General features: G+C 38.8%; 1 protein-coding gene across 3 annotated transcripts in view; it reads left to right on the top strand.

Annotated features, from left to right (window-relative positions):
- The window catches only part of GABRB2 (gamma-aminobutyric acid type A receptor subunit beta2), a 290450-nt gene extending 271514 nt beyond the window's left edge, over nucleotides 1–18936 (top strand). For all 3 annotated transcript variants that reach the window (XM_070793956.1, XM_070793955.1, XM_070793957.1), the window contains one exon: nucleotides 13036–18936. In XM_070793956.1, coding sequence (XP_070650057.1) covers nucleotides 13036–13383 — 348 coding nt within the window. In that variant the 3' untranslated portion in view covers nucleotides 13384–18936. The remainder of the gene's footprint in view (nucleotides 1–13035) is intronic.
- The last annotated feature ends 4752 nt before the right edge of the window (nucleotides 18937–23688 follow it).

Below are 23688 nucleotides of genomic sequence, written 5' to 3'. Positions count from 1 at the left end.
TTCCTGAATCCCTACCAGACATGCTCCTGGCTTCACAGAGACCACATCTTGAAAGGATGCATGTTAAACAAGTATCTAGAGAAATAATGTATAATTATAAATGTAAATAAGTACAGTGAGGAAAGTGTTTATGTTGCTGTGAGGCCATATATCAGAGGACCTGACAGACTGAGGTTTGATCAAAGAAGACTCCCTGATGGAAGGAACATTTGAACTGAGGTCTGTAAGATACATAAGAGTGAGGAAGGATGAATAGGGATTCCCAATGAGGAGAAGGGGGCGACAGAGGATGAGGTGGTTGGATGGCATCACCGACTCAATGGACATGAGTTTGAGCAGGCTCCAGGAGATGGTGAAGGACAGGGAGCCTGGCGTGCTGCAGCCCATGGGGTTGCAAAGAGTCAGACACAGCTTAGTAACCAAACAACAGCAACAACTCCCAATTACCTGTTGAAGCAAATATTAGAAATCCTTTGGTCCTGTTCAACAGCTACATAGTATTCAGTATCATAATGTTCTAGTGAGAAATCGGTGCTTATAAATACTTTCGTTGTAAATAGATATTTGCTTTCTTCTGTTCGTTGAAAGGCATTTGTTCTGTAATCTATGACAACTTTTAGCATCATTTATTTCGCCTTCGTTGTATATAGTGGATACTTGCTTATAAGTATTTACTTTATGTCATCATCATTGTATTAGTTTTTTAAATTACTATTGAGTTACTTTTCACCAGTGCATTCTTTTAAAATGCAGCTCCTAGACCCATTGCTGGTTATGAGTAAACATGTGTCTAAACTCCCCTTCACAGGATTTAGTAATCAGTGTGAATCCATGCACCCTCGCCATCAGCCTGTCTTTATTCAAGAGATCCATTTCAGCACCACCCCCATGCCCCCTGCCATTCAATAGCCGAGTGTAATTCTAAATCCGTGGAAGCAAAGGTCACTAGCTGTGTTCCTGCATTTCTGTAGAGTTGTACGCGCTGCTTCTTTCTGCTGCCCTTTTGTTATAGTCACGGGAATCCAGCCCATATGGTCTGCATTAGGTCAGCTTTCTGTTCTTAGCCAAATTAAATAAAAAACAATAAGAGGCAGTGGGTAAGACACCGTGGAAGGGGTGTCTCTGATATATGTGAGTGGAACTGATTATACCATGGATGGAGTTTTGAAGTATGTAGTATGATTCTCTTTTTGAGTCAATACCTTCCAGGGGAAAGGAGCGTTCAGGCTTTTAGATGCATTAAAACATTGGCTCCTTGTTTAAGGAGGACAGAAACCAAACCCTGACTTCTTTGCTTTTTAGCTGAAAGCTAGAAGCAGATTATAATTTCTCTCTGACCCAGAACGGAGACAATGGGAGATTTTGTATGTTCAAACCTATCCTCATTAGCTAATGGGACAAGGTTGGCATCAGTTTCAAAACCTAGGGCCAAGAGGAAACCATGAGTCTCCCAATGACCTGGGATGATTTGGATTACAGCCTTTAGGTCAGTCATGGTGGTTCAGATGGTGAAAAATCCGCCTGCAATGCAGGAGACCCAGGTTCAATCCTTGGGTTGGAAGAGCCCCTGGAGAAGGGCATGGCAACCCACTCCAATATCCTTGCTTAGGAAATGCTATAGACAGAGGAGCCTGGTGGGCTCATGGAGCCACAGAGAGTCAAACACTTTCACAACCTGCCCTAAAGTCTTGAAACTTGACCTGATCATCTACCACATTTATTACTCACTGTCCTGGGTTTTAGAATATTATGAAGAGGAGGGATGTGTGTCTGGAAAAGACATCCCTTTTTTCTCTCAGTGATGTGTGTAAAGCCCCAGGGGAAAATTTTCCTCCTCTTCTGCTAAAGTTTACCCCTAATTCCCCTCCCTATACACCTGTGCCTTGTAAACACTTGACTGTAATGTTTCCAGCCTTGTGGAAAGAAACCAAATGTCCTCTATGGTATTATTTTAAAATGTATTGGAAATTGTGAATTACCAGTTATGTGGTGTGTATAAAAATCTCTAACAAGTCATCATACATAATGCTTTGAGTTGTATGAACCAGCTAATGAAAAGATTAGATCAATCGTCTCTCCAGCTTGGGACTTGAGTCAATAATTCAGATGAAAATTGAACTAGAATGAGCCTTTGCCTCTCAGGATATAAGCTCCTGGGTATTAAAACTTCTTCAAGTTATCAGAATTAAGTATGCAGATTCTCACATCTACCTTCGAAATGTGTGAAAAGAGGACTTTGAACTTAAAGTGAGTTCATTGTCAAACCTGGCTCATTCCACAGAGCCTGAGGATCTGTAATAATTTAAAGTGAGACCCTCCTTTGGAAGAAAGGAAGGTCCATTAAAAGCATAGATTGTTAGTATAGTTTTTCCTTCACTTTTTCCTCCTTCTGTGGATTTCTATATGACCCCAATCTTTTAATTTTTTTCCATACAATTACAATGACTCCTGGCTTTCAACTATATTTGAAAGTAGTAGCTTATACTTGGTTAAATGAAGAAGTAGAACCCAAAGAGAATTCTACCAACCTTTTAAAAAGTATTCAGTTCATCATATATTTTATTGTGTTTTATTATTATAAAATGTAGCAATTCAAATGTACTGCAGGAATCCCAGATGATCCTGTGGTTAAGACTTGGGGCTTTCACTGCCATGGGCCTGGATTCAATCCCTAGTTGGGGAACTCAATCCTCCCAGAGTTTGCTGAAACTCATATCCATTGAGTCAGTGATGCCATCCAACCTTCTGTCACCCCCTTGTCCTCCTGCCCTTAATTCTTTTCCAGTGGATTCCATACAAATTAACACATAACTGAAAAGTAATAATTGTTCAAGAGAAATTAATTTGATTGTGTGAGAATAAAAAGAATGGAAGAGATTAAACTACAAAAATTAGGAAGGCTACTTTAGTTCCCACACAGAGAAATACTGCAGAATTTGCCACAACAAGACCTTACATGGTTAGGAAAGGAACACTAGCCTGATATCAAGATCACAGTTTACAACGGAGCTCTGAGACTTAGGCTTTTTTCTGGGTGAATTTTCATTATTCATTAGTCCTATTTTATGCCACATTTTTTTAAAGCAGTTGGTAATTATAGATTAAATAGAACTGAAAGACAGTTTTTTAATACATTAAATCTGTAAGGAATTTAATGCAGCAGCTTGTGGATTGAACCCTTAGATGTGATTTTGACCCCTGCCATAATCTTTAAAATTTTGAATTTAAATGTCCTTCAGGCAAGCCTGTATTTTTATAGTCTGGTTAGCTATACTAGGGCCAACTTCTTCCCATTCTCCATTACAACTGCTTCATGCTTTGATATGACTTTCCTAGCAGATTTGAATGTGTGATCCTGGGCTTAGTCTAACCCTCTCAGTAATTCAATTCAGCAAGTTTTATTTTAAGTACTTGTTTTGTATGGACTGTAGTGGTCAGCATTAGGGACACATAAGCAACATGCCCATGCTTGCCATCATGAAGGAAACAAGGGTTCAGGGAGATTATAGCAGGAAGATTGATCCAGGTGGAAGAAATTAGCAAGGACATCCCTAAACCCACCTAGATTTTCTAGAAGAGCACTGAGGCCTGGGGTAAGCCAAGATTAGAACCAGCTTGTTCTAACTCTGCTGGGAGGGTTGAAAGGGGCAGGGACCCACATAAGGGGATTAGAAAGAGGAGGAGCCTTAGTCCACTGGACAGCCCAGGCTTGTTGAGTGTCCTTTTACAACTGACCTTGTATTAGTCATAAGTTCTATAAAAGGTTTCTCTTCTGGGGTCCTTTGGAGAGAAGTGTCTTACTCTTCTCTTTCTGCTCCCAAGGTCTAACTCTGCTTCTAAAAGCTTCACTATCACCTGAAACAACAACTCAAAACCTCGCCATGCTCACTTGGTTTATCCCTTGTCCAGATGGATTATTTTGGTTTGTGACTGAGGCAGAATATTTCCACCTTACGACAACTAGAAAAAGTCAACCAAGTGACTGATCCATAAAGAAGAGATGCGTTAATGTGATTCCTTAACAAAGTATCAGGCTGCTAAGTAATCCTCAAGAGGGGTACTCCCATGATCTACCCATGAGAATTTAAAAACCGAAAATCAAAACAACAGCTAAACTGCTCATATCTTAGTGCCACCAGTGATCACTTTATAAGTATTTTACCACACAGTGAAAATATTTAGTAGGAAAAACAAGGTTTGAGTCTACAAATTTGAATGATTGTTTTACCACTTAACTACCCGTGAACTTCAGAATTTTGGTGGGAAAGATTTACAAAATGCTCCTAGTACAAACTTCTCATGGTATGGTTGTGAGATTTCAAACACAGTAGCATCATAGAAGGAAAAAAGACATTAAAGAGAATCTCAGTCCTTTTATTTTTCTACTAGCTTTTATTTAAAATGATCATCCTTCATGTGCACACTGCTATATTTAAAATGGGTAACCTAAAATGGATAACCAACAAAGACCTACAGTATAATACACTGAACTCTGCTCAGTGTTACCTGACAGCCTGGGTGGGAGGGAAGTTTGGGAGAGACTAGATACATGTATGTGGATGACTGAGTCCCTTCGCTGTTCACTTGAAACGATCAAAATATTGTTATTCATCTATACCTCAATACAAAATAAAAAGTTCAAAAACATTTTTTAAAAGATCATCCTTCTGAAGCTACCTGGGATTTCAGCAGCGCTCTCGTATCATTTATATTCCAGTTCTAAGCTCCGTGTCTGGTTACTGTTTCTCTTTTTGCTTCAGTAGAGGAATTTGAAAAGTCAAAGATGTTGCCCTTCACTTGCCCTCTTGGAAGGAATCTCCATTTCATATTCTAGTTGGGTAAATTTGCTTTCACCTCTTAGAAGGCTGAGTGCAGGCTAGGTAGTTACAGAGTATTTTTCCTTTGGAAAGAGTGCTTTGGACATTCCCAGGTGGCTTAACAGTTCATTGCCTTAGCATTTAAAGTTACTCAGGTCACAGTGTCAATTCATGGAAGATAAAACAAGGCTTCCTACCCACACACTAGTCAAAGTAATTGAAAATACCAGAGTTAGGATTTTTTGAAATTTTTTTTTCCAAATTCTTACTCTTTTTTGAATGATACGAGTGGTGAACTAGAATCTAAAATAGCCCCATTGTGCTTCCCAAGATAAACATGTGATGCCGCTGGATCACTGAGGGTAGCATTATGCATGTCTGTATAAGACAGTAGGGCAAGGGCATCTCTCCAGAACATACAGCTATCACTGACAAAGGTCCGGGAAAGGAAGCAGCAACCCTGAAACCAGTCCTGAAATTAGCTTATTTTATAAAAAATAAGGTCCTCTCTATGTTGTTCAATGCAATATCTTTTAAGCAAAATGGAACTGTTAACTAAATGTGTTTCTTTTCTTTTTGGAAAAGATTTTGGAATGGGGAATGAGAAGAAGGAAAAGAAAACCTCCTAATCCAAGTGTTTAACATGACTTTGCCTTTGTTAGAACCATCCGTGCATGGGTCAGCCTGAAACAGAAGTGCATCTCTCTCTAACTAGTAGAACAGCTGAACGATCAATGTGAAAACTGCCCTTGTTCACAAGGGGTCATTCGGAGGAGAGTCCAGAATGCTGGTGCAAATAAATGAGTCTGTTTCCCAAAATCTCAGCATTTCATTCTTGATGGATGAGCACAATAATTCCAAGTAAAGCATAATTTCAAGAGCAGATTGCTGAATGGGGAACAGAAGAGGTTTTTTTGGGTTTTTTGGGGTTTTTTTTTTTGGTGTTGGACTACTTAATAGGGCCTCTCCCAAAACCCTTGTGTCAGGAATGGATACTTGTGAGTTAAAAGTTGACTCTAGAAAGCAAATAGTATAGACCCTTAAAGCAAGACCTGCAGCAAGCTTCTTGCAAATGCAGCTTATCTATATAAAATGTCTATTTATTAGTCTCTCTCTCTCTCTCATCTGTTTTCTTTCATATATTTTTGGTTTCCTTTTCTCCATTGTTTTAATTACCATCAGCAGTATTCTCATGCCTGTTTAAATAGGTAAAAATTACAAGACAAAACAGATGACCAGTATTTTGTTGTGTTTTCCAGGGCAATAGAGATTGCTCCATGGCCTTTCTGATAAGTTAAAGAGGAACTATGTTTTGTTTATGTTGTAACCAAAAAAAGGGATGATTTAGTGGTTTCTCCCATGTCTCCACTGCTCAAGAGAAAGGCAGTTAGGACAATCATTTGGGCAAAGCTGGAGAGGGTGGGGAAGAGATCCGTTTTTTAAAAGGATTAGCTAAATTCATGTGACAGTTGCTATTCCTTCCATTTTATGAAATCTCATTACCTAAGTACAAGCTGATACAGGTTCCAAAACTGAACTTATAATTGAAGAAAAGTGTCAAGATAAGCAACTGTATAGTCTTGTCAGTAGGAACAGGAACATTGGAACAGATTAAATGCCAAATGTACTACTTACACTGCAACTCTAGACAAATCACTAACTAGTCCTAATTCTCAATCTCCTTATTTTTAAAATGAGACTGTTAATAATAACTCCCTTGTTACATTATTGTCAAGATCATTATAACCAAGCCAGTCTACTCTTGGATATATATCCAAAAAAAAAAAACATATGTTCGAAAAGATACATGCCACCCCAGTGTCCATAGCAGCATTATTTTCAAGAGGCAATATATGGAAACAACCTTAGTGTCCATCAGCAGATGGATGGATAAAGAAGATGTGGCACATACACACAATTGAATGCTACTCAGCCATAAAAAAGAAAGAAATTTTGCCATTTGCAGCAATGTGGATAGACTTGGAGGACATTATGCCAAGTGATATGTCAGACAGAGAAACACAAATACTGTATATCACTTATATGTGAAATCTTAAAAATAGAACTGGTGAATATAACAAAAAAAGAAGCAGACTCACAGATACAAAGAACAAACAAGTGATTACCATTGGGAATGGGGGAGGAGGGACAATATAGGGTAGGGGAGTGGAAAGTACAAAATACTGGATATAAGACAGGGCCAAGAATGTATTGTACAATACAAGGAATATAGCTAATGTATTAGGATAATGTAAATGGAAAGTAACCTTTCAAAATCATATAAAAAATTATTTTTTTTAAAGTTTACATAGTTCAGCTCAGTCATGTCTGACTCTTTGCAACCCCGTGAACCACAGCATGCCAGGCCTCCTTGTCCATAACCAACTCCCGGAGGTTACCCAAACTCATGTCCATTGAGTCGGTGATGCCATCCAACCATCTCATCCTCTGTCGTCCCCTTCTCCTCCTGCCCCCAATCCCTCCCAGCATCAGGGTCTTTTCAAATGAGTCAGCTCTTCACATCAGGTGGCCAGAGTATTAGAGTTTCAGCTTCAACATCAGTCCTTCCAATGCACACCCAGGACTGATCTCCTTTAGAATGGACTGGTTGGATCTCCTTGCAGTCCAAGGGACTCTCAAAAGTCTTCTCCAGCACCACCCTTCAAAAGCATCAATTCTTCGGTGCTCAGCTTTCTTTATAGTCCAACTTTCACGTCCATACATGACCACTGGAAAAACCATAGCCTTGACTGACGGACCTTGTTGACAAAGTAATGTCTCTGCTTTTTAATATGCTATCTAGGTTAGTCATAATTTTCCTTCCAGGGAATAAGCGTCTTAATTTCATGGCTGCAGTCACCATCTGCAGTGATTTTGGAACCCGAAAAAATAAAGTCAGCCACTATTTCCACTCTTTCCCCATCTATTGCCCATGAAGTGATGGGACCACATGCCATGATCTTCGTTTTCTGAATGTTGAGCTTTAAGCCAACTTTTTCACTCTCCTCTTTCACTTTCATCAAGAGGCTCTTTAGTTCCTCTTCACTTTCTGCCATAAGGGTGGTGTCATCTGCATATCTGAGGTTATTGATATTTCTCCCAAATATCAATCTTTATTCCAGACTGTGCTTCTTCCAGCCCAGTGTTTCTCATGATGTACTCTGCATAGAAGTTAAATAAGCAGGGTGACGATATACAGCCTTGATGTACTCCTTTTCCTATTTGGAACCAGTCTGTTGTTCCGTGTCCAGTTCTAACTATTGCTTCCTGACCTGCATACAAATTTCTCAAGAGGCAGGTCAGGTGGCCTGGTATTCCCATCTCTTTCAGAATTTTCCACAGTTTATTGTGATCCACACAGTCAAAGGTTTTGGCATAGTCAATAAAGCAGAAATAGATGTTTTTCTGAAACTCTCTTGCTTTTTCCATGATCCAGCGGATGTTGGCAATTTGATCTCTGGTTTCTCTGCCTTTTCTAAAACCAGCTTGAACCTCTGGAAGTTCATGGTTCACATATTGCTGAAACCTGGCTTGGAGAATTTTGAGCATTACTTTACTAGCATATGAAATGAGTGCAATTGTGCAGTAGTTTGAGCATTCTTGGCATTGTCTTTCTTTGGGATTGGAATGAAAACTGACCTTTTCCAGTCCTGTGGCCACTGCTGAGTTTTCCAAATTTGCTGACATATTGAGTGCTGCACTTTCACAGCATCATCTTTCAGGATTTGAAATAGCTCAACTGGAATTCCATCACCTCCACTAGCTTTGTTCATAGTGATGCTCCCTGAGGCCCACTTGATTTCACATTCCAGGATGTCTGGCTCTAGGTGAGTGATCACACCATCGTGATTTCCGGGTCATGAAGATCTTTTTTGTACAGTTTTTCTGTGTATCCTTGCCATCTCCTCTTAATATCTTCTGCTTCTGTTAGGTCCATTCCATTTCTGTCCTTTATCGAGCCCATCTTTGCATGAAATGTTCCCTTGGTATCTCTAATTTTCTTGAAGAGATCTCTAGTCTTTCCCATTCTGTTGTTTTCCTCTATTTCTTTGCATTGATTTCTTGGAAGGCTTTCTTATCTCTCTTTGCTATTCTTTGGAACTCTGCATTCAAATGGGTATATCTTTCCTTTTCTCCTTTGCTTTTTGCTTCCCTTCTTTTCACAGCTATTTGTAAGGCCTCCTCAGACAGCCATTTTGCTTTTTGGCAGTGGTTTTTTTTTTTTTCCCTTGGGGATGGTCTTGAAAGTTGTGTAAAGTTGTGTCACACAATGCCTGTCTGTAGTGAATAATGAACAGAAGTTTCATGTGTTCTCTAAGTGGTAAGGCCTGTGGTTAGAACTTCAGCTGCTTCATTGTTTCCCAAGGTATCTCCTGCCGCTTTGTTTAGTCATGTCCTTCGCTGCAGTCCAGCAGACTAGTAGTTTTCCAAATGTGAACCCCAGACCAGCATCACCTCATCACCTGGGAACTTGTTAGAAATGCAGATTATTGAGCCTCATCCCGTATTTACTAACTGAGGAATTCTGGGAAGGGGTGCCAAGAGATGTGTGTTTTAACAAGACTTCCCAGGGAATTCTGAGGTTCATTAAAGTTTTGGAGCCCCTAAAATAGACTATATCAACCCACCAAACCACTACCTGAGCCATACTTCCCAGATTGATTTGGGAGATGCTGGAGGCAGCATGGAATATTATTGCATTGAGATAATCATCAACAGAAAAGAATTATTACACTATTTTATTACTTGTGAGTAGTAAGATTTTAATTAACTCACTTCATTTTTCTGAACTTCAGTTTCCTGCCCTGTAAAATGGAAATACAGCATATTCTGCAATGATTCAGTAAGGAGGTCCCTCAAAAAGAACAAACAAAAAAAAAAAAACATAATAAACCTCAATCAGCAGTCACCTTCCAAAAACAAGTATTTCAAAAAGAAAAAGGAAAGTTAATAGTTGTTCAATTTCACATGCATAATGTGAAATGAACATAATGTTTTATTTAAACAAGGTGCGTATCAAGTCACTTCAGTCATGTCCAGTTCTTTGCATTCCTATGAACTGTAGCCCACCAGTCTCTTCTGTCCATGGGATTCTCCAGGCAAGCATACTGGATTGGATTGCCATGCCCTTCTCCAGGGGATCTTCCCAACCCAGGGATCAAACCTGCATCTCTGTCTCCTGCATTGGCAGGCGGGTTCTTTACCACTAGCACCACCCAGAGTAAATAAACTCAATAGATTACTAATGGAAGCTCAACGTAATCAATTAAAAAGCCTTTCCCCCCTTTACCATTTGAGTTACATATAAAAGCCTGTTGAAACACATATTAGAAGCCTTCACCTTTGACCTTTGCTGCTAACACAGTTCACATCCTTTAAAGGAAAACAGACAAGGGGGGAAAATAAATGTAGCCAGTTGACCAGCCAGCCACCAAACCCAGCAGCCCCTAGATGCTTTTGGTCCCAGCTGGAAGGATTGAAACCCAACACTCTTCTGCATACTGAAGATTGTATTACTGTAACAAATTTCTTTAATTTCAATTTGAGTTGTGAAACATCCTTATTACAGGTGTAACATCAATAATATCTTTCCTGCCCTGCCTATATTATAGGGTTGTTCAGATACATAAAGATGAATCATATCTCAGTTACAATTTTTTGGGTCTTAAGTAATAGAAAACCCAACTCATGCTGTCTTATACGAAAAAGAGAAAGAGAGAGAGAGTGAGGTGTATTATCTGTTTAGCATCAGCAAATCAGGCATACGGGATACAGACACTCTCAGCAGGTCATGGATTCTCTGTGTCTCCCAGTGTTGGTTTGTTTTCAACTTAGGATCACCTCTTGCAGCTGGAGCATCTCAACAAATTCATTAGACTCAGGGCCACATACTTCTGGGTACAAACCCAGTGGAAATGTTTGAGAGTCTTTAGTATGCCCACCGGAAGGCTCATGACATGCCATTGGTTCTGAAATGGGCGTGTGTCTGTCACTGAAACAAACTCTGTGTCAGGATTGCTCTGTTTGACTCCAGCCACATCAGAAGCACAGTAACTGAGAGAGGGGAAGTGGTGCTTCCTTAAATAGAATTATTGCTAGTGGGGCTGTTGAAGGTTCAAATCGCAGATGTTTATTGACAATGTTACAGTTAATAGGACTTTACATTAGTTCTAATCTTTAGTGATGTATTTAAATCAAGACACTTATCTCCATCCTCATTAAGGACATTTTGCAAGCCTCCAGGTACTGCCCCTCCCCCGCACTGAGAAGGTCTTCTTTTATGAGTGTAGAGAACTATAGGGGGAGGGGGCTGTTTCTGTTCTTAGCATGGCATAGTGAGAGAGACCTGAGTCCAGTTCTTGCTCTGTCACCTGTTCACTGGGTGAATTTGTGTTAATTTCTTAACCTCTCTGTGCCTTATTTTCCGAGCTTGAGATACATGCTGATCCCACTGGACTACTGGAAATGGAAAATTCAATATGTAAATTACTTAGCCTTAGCTACTAGATAGGGGAGCCTGGTGGGCTACTGTCCATGAGGTCATCATGAAAGAGTCGGACAGGACTTAGGGACTAAACAACAATAAGCTACTAGGCACTGCTCACTAAATTCCCTTCTCATGCATAAAAATGGGACATCTGTCATATAAGTGGTCCCGGGTACCATGGGAAATGTTTCCATATCTCAGGTGCTTGAGCCTGCTGCTCTAGCAAGAGACCTCTATAAATAGAGGTGGAAGCCTTAGAGCAGGAAAGGGACTCAAGACGTACAGTCCCACGCAGTTCCCATCTTCACAATGGTGTTGTAGATTGAATCATCTTATTGATGATACAGGAACACATTGAGTTTTAAGTGTCATAAAATGAATTTCATTCAATCAGCGTTTATTTCTTGAGTTCTCACCACAATTTTCTTTCCTTGTTTTTTTCTTTTTTTCTTTTTGTATCATATTTATATGAAAAGATGGATGTTAGCTTAACCTATTGTGGTAGTCATTTCATAATATATATAAATTGAACTATCATGCTGTGCACCTTAAAATTTTACAATGATATGTATCAATTATTTCTCAATAAAACTGGAAACAAAATAAAATATACAAAAATTGATTATAAAAAATATTGGCGGTAGATATATTTTAAGTCTTTACTAAAATAAATATACTGTATTATTAATAATAGCTTGTTGTGGTTAGGTTTTATTATCTATGTAGCAATGGAGGCTTCTTAAAAATATGATACACAAATTTTCCCCTTTCAACAGAACAAAAAGCATTACATAATCATCTAGTTTTGGAGAATCATGATCTCAGTATTCATCCTTTACTTTTAGACTTGCTAAGAAGAAATAATCCAAGAGAAAAAAGAATCACCCTGTCAGCACAGCCACCTTAATTCTACTCCCTGGGCCCAGAATTCAGCTCAGTACAGAGAATTCATGTCTAACTCTTAATTCCTGTCCGCTTCTCTTCCCTGGCAAGTCACCCCACTCACCCTTTGACCACCCACACCACCCATAGTCTGTTCAACTATTATTTTCAAGTTCCTCGTTGTTTTGAATTCTCTTGCATTTTGGCAAGTCATGTGTTTCCTGCATTTTTGTTGTTCAAAATTCTTCCTTACACCTATTTATATTGACACTGAAAATTTAAGGTGACACCTTGTAACTGTGTGGGCGTTAAGAAGCATCAGTTAAATGAAGTTACATAAAAATGTTTCTGGTGTATATATCAAGTGCTTTATATGTGTTACCTACTACTTTTAGTTCTGGTTTTATCATGAATTCATCTGGAATTAGGCTTCTATTGTGAGCACAATTTAGTAATTCATCCCCTAATACTATTTCAGCCCTAGTTCAGTTTAGATTTTTTAGGTATTTTTAATCAAGACTGTAAATTATTTAAAGGGGGAGGTCATGCTTTCCATTTCTCTGCATGCTCTATGTGGAAATCATGAAAATGGTTCTAGCAACAATCTATTATACCATTACATCATTACAGCCATCCTCTTGGAGGGGATTATTATACCATTTAGTAGATGAAGAAACTGAAACTCACAGTTTATAGTGGCAGAACCACAGTTCAAATTGAGAGCATGTGGACACAAAGCCAGTTCTCTTAATCATGAATATCCAAACTACAGATCATAGCACCTTGTGTAAAACTCCCCAGTGAAGGCTTTCTGTTTTGAAAGTCTCGTTTGTTTCTTCCCCCTTGCAGATGGACCCCCATGAGAACATCTTACTGAGCACTCTTGAGATAAAAAATGAAATGGCCACCTCCGAGGCTGTGATGGGACTTGGAGACCCAAGGAGCACAATGCTGGCCTATGATGCCTCCAGCATCCAGTATCGGAAAGCCGGGTTGCCCAGGCATAGTTTTGGCCGAAATGCCCTGGAACGGCACGTGGCACAGAAGAAAAGCCGCCTGCGGAGACGCGCCTCCCAGCTGAAAATCACCATTCCCGACTTGACTGATGTGAATGCCATAGATCGGTGGTCCCGCATATTCTTCCCAGTGGTTTTCTCCTTCTTCAACATCGTCTACTGGCTTTATTATGTGAACTAAAACATTGCTTCCCATGGGAAGCAAGGACTAGATTCCTCCTCAAACCAGATGTACAGCCTGACATAGAACTTGGAAAACACATCAATCCAGGACAAAAGTGATGCTAAAATACCTTAGTTGCTGGCCTATCCTGTGGTCCAATTCATACCATTTGGGTTGCTTCTGCTAAGTCATGAAAATGCTAAGGTCCTCGGGGTTTTCCAGTTAAAATGCAAGTGATTTGTACACGTGCTGGCAAGACTGAATCTGTGTTCCACCTTATCTGCTTAGTACACAGCCTATACGGAGGGGAATAATTTAGATGGTATTCCAGAAGGCTCAGTAGTGTCATCAGTCATCTTGCTGAGATGTGGTCATATCCAGATACTCCCCATTTTCATTCCTAAGGTTGTCATGCGATCTTCCATGCCATGCAAACATCCTTACTGAAGACAATATCTGCCTGTCTTATTGAGGTGATGATGGTGCCATAGGAAGTTAATTCCCACCGGATTCTAGAAGGTTCTTATGTAATTCAAACAAGATAGGGAGAGTCAAGACAGAGACTCAGGAAACCAATTTGGCCAGGCCATGTTTGCTTGAGCTTGGGAATCAACACTGACGTCTTCCATTTTGACGTTTAGAGACGGGGAGACTTCTAAACATTATCATGCCTGGTGGCCAAAAGAAATTTTTCTATAATGCTATTTCTGAGGCAGTTAAAAATAAGAGTTAATATCCCGGAACGGAGTGGAAAATTCAGAGACAACGGTTGTAACAAAATTAAAGCACGCAAGCAGCATGACCCTTCACCCATTATAAGCATGTGGTCCACACATTCTGTGTTCAGTGGCAGAAGGTAGAGTGAAAGAGATTTCTTTCCCTCCAAACTCACAAGCTTTTGACAGCATACCTGAAGAAGTTTTTATAGTGTACCTGATCAAAAGACAACCCCTAAACAGAAATGTTAGCAGAATTAGAAGCATCTTAGGTTACACTGGGAGTGATCCCAATATATGAATATAAAGCACAGACAGAGCTAGCAGACAAGATGCTTTTCTCTGACTCTACAACATTTTCCTGCAGTTTATTTCTGAATTTAATAGGGTATTTCAAAAGAAGGATTTGTTCATTTCTTTAGCGGGCTTAATGGTCTTTTCCAACTTTTCTTGTTTCTGAAATTCTGATTATATTCTTAAGAGACAGACAGAGTAAGTCTTTGGAGAGATTTTAAGAGAACTGTATTTCTTTATGTACAATGAAGTTCACCTTTGTCTTTCATGGCAAACAATACCCAAGAGATTATGTGCACAAATAGGTTTAGTTGTTGATTTGGAGAGTTTGATTTTTTTAGGGTGCTTTCGTTGTATATGTTGCAGTCTGCCTAATCAAATAGGAAGTCATGGAAAACAGAAGAACAACAAAGCCACAGTACATGGTGAATGTTATGAGCCTCAGTTGATACTGCAGAAAAATATATAGCTGATAATCAGGCAGGCATGATATATTACTTTTATTCAATTTTTAAATTATGTCATTGTGCTTCTTTCTATACTAATTGGATATATGCATTCATATGTTGGACAAAGAGAAAAGAATAAGCTCAGATATTTTATTTCTATCAATGTGAAGTTCATATTTTGCCTTTCTCAGAGGAAATAGTGAATTCCTCATTTTTCCTTAAAGTTAGATTTGATTGAAACTTTTCTTAGAGGATGACTTTGCTATTTCTATTTAAAAAAACAGCACTTCTTTTTAGAGTAACATCCCTAATTGTGCGTAGCACCTAAGGCCAGTATCCGCCTGTGGATAAATGTATGTTTTCTTTCCCTGATGATTCAGCAGCTTAGAATATGATGGAGTCCTGCTGCCCTTCTATTCTTCACTGTCAGAGGGAAAAAAAAAAAGTTTAGCATCCTTCTGAAGTTGTCCCCCAGATAGGATTTTTTTTTTTTTCCACCAGCATAGGGAGCTCTGGCCCTTATATTTTTGTTTATACACCTGAACACCTCTGAGTATGATCTTTGGGCAGAATCCAACCGATGCGTTGCCCATGGGCTCAGAGCAGAGATTCCTCGAGTTTCTCCAGGGACACACTTTCCCCTGGGCAGTCATTTTGAGACATCACACTAATAAAAGTGCCTGCCCCTTGTCACTAGGGGTTAAAGTTTGAGTAGCATATATCAAGAAGGAGCATATTGATAACTCAGGTTCACAACTCCAAAATGCCATTCTGGAAAGGTTTTTCTAGAGACAACTCGGAGCTCCAGCCTAGAAGTGGTTCTTATCTGCAATTACCGTAAAAGCCATAAAAATCCTTGATATTGTTATATGGTTCCAACAAAATTTTGATGTCCAGGAAAGTCAACAGAGAAATCTAGATCAAAGTGGACAGAAGAAGCAACTTAGCTGCATGAGCTTCAAAAGCATATGACCAGGGATTCATTTCTGACTGCAGTGTTAGGAAAAATCTTGGGGAAAGGAAAAAGATGGGACAGTGGAATAGAAACCCTAGAGTAAAATCCATTGATTGGCATTTAGTAACCATATAGGTAGAAAAACCTGACTCATCCCACCCAGAGATAACAGTAGATATAGAATTTATTCTTAAACAATTGTTTGTTTTGTAGTTGAACTGAATTTTAGTTACCAGATTGGGAGAGGGGAAGGGAGGGGAGCTAGATCTTTAAGTCTTTAAAAGAGACCAGTCAGCTTGGCATCCAGGACCACAAAAGTATGTTTTGGCAATTCTGATATAGCATTACTATCAGCTTATACATATATGTATAGTTTTTCTTTTGTTTATGAAGTAGCCAGATAGCCAGCAATTAAGGTGTTTTTCATCTCTGTGAAATTCATAGGTAAATTCTGACTCTAAAAGGCACACTCTCAATGAAATCTTTGATCTCAATCTGTATATATATATACTGTACATGACTGCTAGTAGGTATGAAATGCATTTTCAGAATTGAAAACTCATGCAACATAATCATGTGTTTGCATAAGGAATGTTACAATTCTTTCTACTGCAATTTAATAACAGGGAAAAAGACGTAAGCAGTGCCATCTAGACCTTTCCTCATTTCTTCAAAAGCAGTGCTAAGTGAAAAATAGTAATAATAAAAAATGGTTTAGGAACCAAAAGACTTTGCATTCTAGTATTAGGAACACAAAAAAAATCTGTCAGCTTACAAAAGCACAACGCATAGAGAAAGTTCAGTGGGGATGCATAATGGAGAAATGAATCACGTTTGTTTTAAGCAAGACCTGCATTAAATTGTCTACTAAGACAATTTCCATTTTCTATAGGTAACTGTGTTCCAATTTTATGATTGAATTCATACAAAAACAGCCAACAAACAGGTCTTACCACATATTTACATGTATATATGTGTATATATAGATCCATATAAACATACATACATATATATGCATTCATATGTTGGAAAACAAAAGGAATAAGCTAATATGTTTTATTTCCTTCATTAAACCAATGTATGAATATTTTTAATTTGGCAGCCGACAAATCAACATATTGAAACAAGTAATACAGGGTACTGAGCATTTCTCTATCAGCGAATCAATGCCTACAGTTCTTACGAACCACTGCACAGTTTGACACTCTAATAGTACTGTACCTCAGAACATGGAAATCAACTAGTTCTCACATTGCTTGTCTACTTATTCTCTTTTTCAAGGAAACAACTAGCATTGTTCAATGGTGATTTAAAAGCAAAAATGTCTTAAGAAAACAGAAAATGATAAAAAAAAAAATATATATATATATATTCCTCCCAAGAGGAGGAAAAAAAATAACTAAACCCCACCATGTTGGTTAGGGCAGATACTCTCAACTGTAGCAATCATGACATTTTGCTAAATGTACAGAGTCCATGTAATGTGAGCAACCATAACTTTCACTGAGCGTGTGTAAATATTAAAACAGATTTCTTAAATATTTTTAACTTCTAATTTGTATTTTATGGTAAGGCAATGTGCAAATTCTGTTTATGGCTTAAGTTGCTGTGTTATTATGTAAATAATTAAACATGCTGTAAATGAATAGTCAATAGATACAAATCATTGCTTAGTTTTTTTCTTTTTTAGTTTTTATTTAATTTTTACTAAGTAAAAATAGTTACTGCAGCCCCAGCAGAGAAATTAAAACACTCTTTTGCATAAATGCTTTGGGATCCCAGACAGAAGGGTTTTAATTCGCTCTCTCTCACACACACACACACACACACACTTTTTCTTGCCACTCCCACTCATACCCCATCTATGGGAAACACTGTAGTGTTTATAACAACCAAGAGATAGCCTTAGAAATGGCAACTTAGAAATGGGAAAAGCAGAAATGATCATTGATTACTTGATAGATCTTTTTATACATAAGAGTTTAAGAAACCAAAGTTCATAACTTAAATCTCAATTTTCAAAGACTAAAAGTTTATATTGATGGCACTACAGGAAAAACAAATGCTTATTATATACCTGCTCCAGATATATGTTACACAATAGCACATAGAGAAGACTTTTTTTTTAAATAATAGCATTTGTCGTTAGATAGCATTTTTCCTTTTAACCAAAGACTCCATAATTATTTTAAAAAAAGAAAGAAAAATAGAAAAGTGAGGGAAAATAGGAGAAAAAAAGACACTGCTTCACACCAAAGGTTTAAAAAATATTTTCCAAATATACCAGGGACATTGTAAAAAAAGTAGTAAGGACCCAACAGAATGCTAATTAAGATACTGCCCTAAGGAAATAATTTAAGGGAAAAAAATATTAAACATCTATTAGTTATTTGAAAGTTGAAGTAAAACATTTCTGTAGATATATAGATGTGTGCAAAATGCTAATATCAGATTTTAATTTGCTTTGAGAATTTGTTTTGTGATAAAGTTAAATGTGATCCAAAATGAACAAAAACAAAAACTTGTGTTTTTTTTAACTTGAAAGCCAAATCTCTCTCTCTTGTCACGTGTCATTATTCTGATGCCCATATCTGTGTCCTGGCACCATCTGAAGCAAGTTGACAGTTCCATCAGCTTGTATCTTTCTCTTTTTATTTCAATAATTTGTGTTCAATGGTCATTTTAAGTGTATTAATTCAAACAGTGTTGAAAATAATTTAAATTCCATGACATTTTAAAGTTTTTATTTGCATGGGTGTTTAAATAGTTCCATTTTAAATATTGTCCCTGCACAGTTCTGAATTGTCCTTTTCTAACAAGTGATATTCTAGTTTCTTCACAATGTAGTGATTTTCAGCCTTACTAATTACCTTGTAGCCTTTCTTAATATGCACATAATGCACATTTTCCAATGGCTAGAAAATGCAAAATACAAGTGGATATCATTGCATCTATTTTCATGTCTTTCTAAAAACAGGACTACTACAATCTCTGGGATACATGAGGTAGTAACAAATGAGGATTATAAATGAGTAGCACATAAGAATTATTTTCTTGAATTTAAACTTATTACAGCCAGTTTCAGCATGTAAATATATAATAATGTTGACTAGTGTGTAATTCTTGAACTAAGAAGTATAAATAAAACTTAAAAAGATGTGTGTATAAGTGGTCTCATTGAGTTCAGAAATTTTTTGAACTATCAGTATGAGTTCTATTGTAGAAGTATAGCTTTTGCAAAAAGCAGTGAAAAATTTGGACACTTGGGATTGGCTGTAGGGCAGTCTTGAGTTTGCACTATGACTTGTCACAATCATATTACATGTATGATTGTACAGCTATTTAATCTATCTTACTCTCAGTGTTCTTATCTGAAGTGAAGATTTAATTGTACCTCCTTCACAGAGCTATTTTATAGTTGAAATGAAAATCCATAAGAAGTCTTTTATAAAATTATGAAATATTATGACATTTCCCATGCAGAGTATTTCTCTAAACCATGAGATCCACCTCCCAGAATAATACCGGTTTAGTGAGAACAATTTTCGGGGATATCATGAGACACAATCAATCCACCAGTCTTGATTTCCTAAAGCGGATAGCCCAAAACACATTCGTATCTCTTCAAGTCTCTGTATAAAAACATTAGCCAAATATGCAGCCTTCTCCTATATTACCCTCTACAGCATCATCCCTCTACATGAACTAGAACAAGGAGTGGTCGTGGGATGACAACTTCCAGACAAGCCCCAGATGACTAGGTTTCTTTGGCAGGTCTTCTAACCAATGTCTTCATTTGTGCCTGCCCTGATCTTTTTCTTTCAGGTAGCCAGCTAGATTATTACTATTTATCTACATATTTATCTTTCCATTTCAGAGATTTGTATTGGATAGAATGGAAACACTGCTGGAAGAGACTCAGAGATGATGCTTAGCACCCCACAAATACTGAGGAACATGAGTGTCTTTCAGGGTAAGGAGAAAGGGAGGGATGCCTTCTTTGAGTCTGGGCAGGAGAAAAGCAGCATGTTTTATGGACACAGAGACCTGCACACGTTCAGCGGTGGTGACGTGGGGAAATGGCAGACCTCAGGGCAGATGGCACAGTGAGGCTTAGAAGGCCAGCCCCTGGCGCTGCCCCAGGCGGGCCTCTAGAGTGGCAAAGTCTTTGACCAGTGAAAGAATCAAACAGGCTGCAACATGGTGGAAGAAAAGAAATGTGGATTTTCCTCTACAGCTTCATCTAAGAAATTAGACTCATCACTACAATCTCATCTGGGACCTAGTGGGTCCTTGGTCGCTCCACATCGGAAAGTACTATGAAATATAGTATGATGAATTTGATATTGGAGCAGTAATATATTGTTTCTAGTAGTAGATGTCCAAAGACGGGTGGGGAATAATTGAAAGTTCTGAAAGTTAAAGGGCTAATGAAATGCAAATTTTAGGTAAAGGATTGATACATCTTATATCTTATGCTATATCTTATATCTTATGGTGTATCATATCTTACAGTATATCTTATGTCTTGGAAACTCAAATGTGTACACAAGCCTTAATGGAATTGTAGGCAAATAATATAGGCCTGGTGTAATACCACAGAGAGCAGTGGGGACCATGGGTAACTGGTGAGGAACAAGCTCTATCTGAAGAGGCAGTCACTATTGAACCCCATCTGGAAGTCATCTTGAAGAACTGCAGGCCCAATAATGCCAGATTAATCTGAGAATGGAAGAAACTCCCACAGCACTGAACCTTGTACTTGATGGGCAAGTACATTGGCACCCCACTCCAGTACTGTTGCCTGGAAAATCCCATGGATGGGGGAGCCTGGTAGGCTGCAGTCCATGGGGTCGCAAAGAGTCAGACACGACTAAGTGAACTCACTTTCACTTTTCACTTTCCTGCATTGGAGAAGGAAATGGCAACCCACCCCAGTGTTCTTGCCTGGAGAATCCCAGGGACGGGGGAGCCTGGTGGGCTGCCATCTCTGGGGTCGCACAGAGTCGGACACGACTGAAGTGACTTAGCAGCACAGTACAGCCAGAGAGACACACAAGCTTCCATCTTTCTTGGAACAAAATCTCCATGCTGATGTTCTGTAGCCGTTGAGGAAGGAACATATGACAGGCTCCATGAGAGTGTGTAGACTGAACAGCTTCTGTGCATTAGAATACTGACAAGATCAATTTGCTTCCCTTTCCTGGAGCCCAAAAGAAAATGAAGTGTTAGTCACTCAGTCATGCCCAGCTCTTTGTGACCCCATGGACTGTTCATGGGATTCTCCAGGCAAGAATATTTGGGTGGGTTGTCATTCCCTTCTCCAGGGGATCTTCCAGACCCAGAGATCAAACCAGGGTCTTGCTGCCTTGTAAGCAGATTCTTTACTATCTGAGCCACCAGGGAAGCACATGTAAGAAAGTAAGGTACTTTTGTATTCTCCCAGAACAAAAAATAGAGAAACTTCTATTAGTAGAAACAGGTTCAGAAAGCTCAGCAGAAGCTTTCACAGCATGAACAGTCTGGTTGGCTTTTAGATCACTCACTCAGCGGGCCTTTGATTCTCTCCTACCTGTGGAGCAGAAGCCCCTCACCCTCCCCTAACACCTCCTGAACCCGCTCAGCAAGTAAGTGGACCTGACTGAGAATAAGGCAAAGCTGCTCGACAAAGATTTGAGAGAGGAACAGATAAGGTGAAGGGGCAAGGAACTGCTGGGAAAACAACAGAGGGAGAAAAGTGAAGGAAGGGTAAGGCTCTGGGCACTTTGTCACTGACAGGGTAGAGGTGGGGTGGTCATGAGCTCTAAGATTCTCTACTACGTCAGCTCCAGGGATGAAGCGCAGCACAAATTCAATGGGTTGTGGAAGTGACCCAAACATTTCCATCTCCCCTAGGACCCTGCGTAGACTGGGATTTAGTGAGTAAACCTGAAAGTGAAAAACTAATTTAAAAATTATCCAGAAATATTGGAGGTGAAGCAGCAATGATAGGAGAAAGAAATTATAAATGAAATTTCATCCTAATCAGAGTAACAAAATGTATATAGCTGAGAAACAAAACAGTTTGAAAATCACTAATCCATGGTAATTCCCATACTGTGCAAGGAAAATCATTAATCCATGATTCCCATACTGTGCAGGGAAACCTGACCCCGCCATTTGTGTCCTGGGCAAGGAGAGAAAGAGGAAGAAGGGGAAGAGGACAAGATGAAATAAAGAGAGGAAGGGAAAAAGAACTTGAGAAATGTTTTCAGGACCTGACACATGCTCCCCTCCTCGAAATCCATATGAATTTAATTCTCTGAACAACTGTGTGAGGTGTGAACTACCACCACATCTATGTTGCAGAGGACATAAAATGGCAAAGATGGGTATTGCGTCCCAGAGCTGGTCAGCCCCAAATCTCATGCCCTTAATGCCTTTTTTCTGCTGCTACCCTGTATATTCCCAGCCTCAATTTAGCTTTTGGATATACAGCATCTTTGAGAGTAAAGTTAGAAACAAGGCCAACATCTTTAGGGGATTAAAAAGAGAGAAGTGTTTACTCCTGAGTTTCCATTTTATGTTTATAGTTTTACATTTCTAAAATGTTATTCTAAAAACAGAATGCCAATTTCTAGACATTTTGATGTTTCCCTTAATTTATTTGGGTGAAAGCAGAGAGTTGTTGAAATAAATCAAACAAGTAACTTAAACACATCTCTCAAAGGATTTTGAAAATCTACTCTTTCTCTTGTTCTCTAAACACCATTCCTTTTTCTCTGTCTTCCTTTTCTAAAATTATAAATTACAAAAGCAATACTTTATAATGTGGAAACTTTTGGTGTTGTTATTTAAATCTCAGCAGTAAAAGTTGTACCTTTCACTGTAGCTAAGACAATACAGAGAGAAGAAGCCCATCTCTCTTGTCAGCTGGTTAGCTGGACATGAGGAAGCCTGGCCAGTAGCCTGAAGTTTCCCAAGAGATTGAGGGAGGTTCTGAATGTGCAAGTGTGCAGGTTAATAAATGCTCCTGAACTTACATGAGATCCATGCCAGGGAAGTATCAGGGTTCTTCAAACAATGATACAGGTGTAGGCAAGGGGAGAATTCATGTTTCTCATTCTCTGACTGGACCAATCTGACCAAAAAATGGAAGGATTTTTTTTTTTTTGCATTTATTTTTATTGGAGTATAATTGCTTTATAATGGTATGTTAGTTTCTGCTGTACAACAAAATGAATCAGCAATATGTATACATATATCCCTTCCTGTTGAACCTCCCTCCCACACCTTCCATCCCATCTTTCTAGGTCATCAGAGAAAAACAAATACCATATATTAATGCGTGTATATAGAGTGATTCTTTTTATGCATAGTTTTCTCTCCATGCTTCAGAACACCCTTGTATGGATCAAAGATCCATTTGAGGTTGGCAGCATTTCAGAAGTGGCTTGCCAACTCTTTATTTATTCATTCTTACTTCTCATTCTACTTGCCAGGAATTCATTTGAACATTTCAAGAATCCCTCTGGATAAGATAAAACTATGGATGCATACAAAGGACAATAAAATTAATAAATAAAAACTTTTAAATGTTTAAGAATCTTTATCTCAAAGTAAAATGCAGGGGGGATCTTGCCAGTTTGAAGAGAGCTTTCCCTGGCCCAGCTTTGGCAGATAATATGGACGCTGGCTCCTGGCTCTGGCTCTCATGCCAGGAGCAGGCTTGGAGCACTCAGGATGGCTTCTCTGAGATAGTATGGAGTGTGCAGGGGAAAATCAAGTGCTCAGGGAGCTTTCTACACAGCATATGCAGAGCCTGGTGAATCCTCTTGCCTCCAGTCTCCCCTTCTCAGCTATGTTAGTCAGGGGTTTCCAAAGAGACAGAGCCAAAGAATGTCTGTATAGAGAACAAGAAATTTGTTTT

Source organism: Bos indicus, chromosome 7, assembly GCF_029378745.1.
Source record: "Bos indicus isolate NIAB-ARS_2022 breed Sahiwal x Tharparkar chromosome 7, NIAB-ARS_B.indTharparkar_mat_pri_1.0, whole genome shotgun sequence".
NCBI lineage: Eukaryota > Metazoa > Chordata > Mammalia > Artiodactyla > Bovidae > Bos > Bos indicus.
Note: the sequence above shows the minus strand (reverse complement) of the source record. Positions and strands in the feature narration are given on the sequence as shown.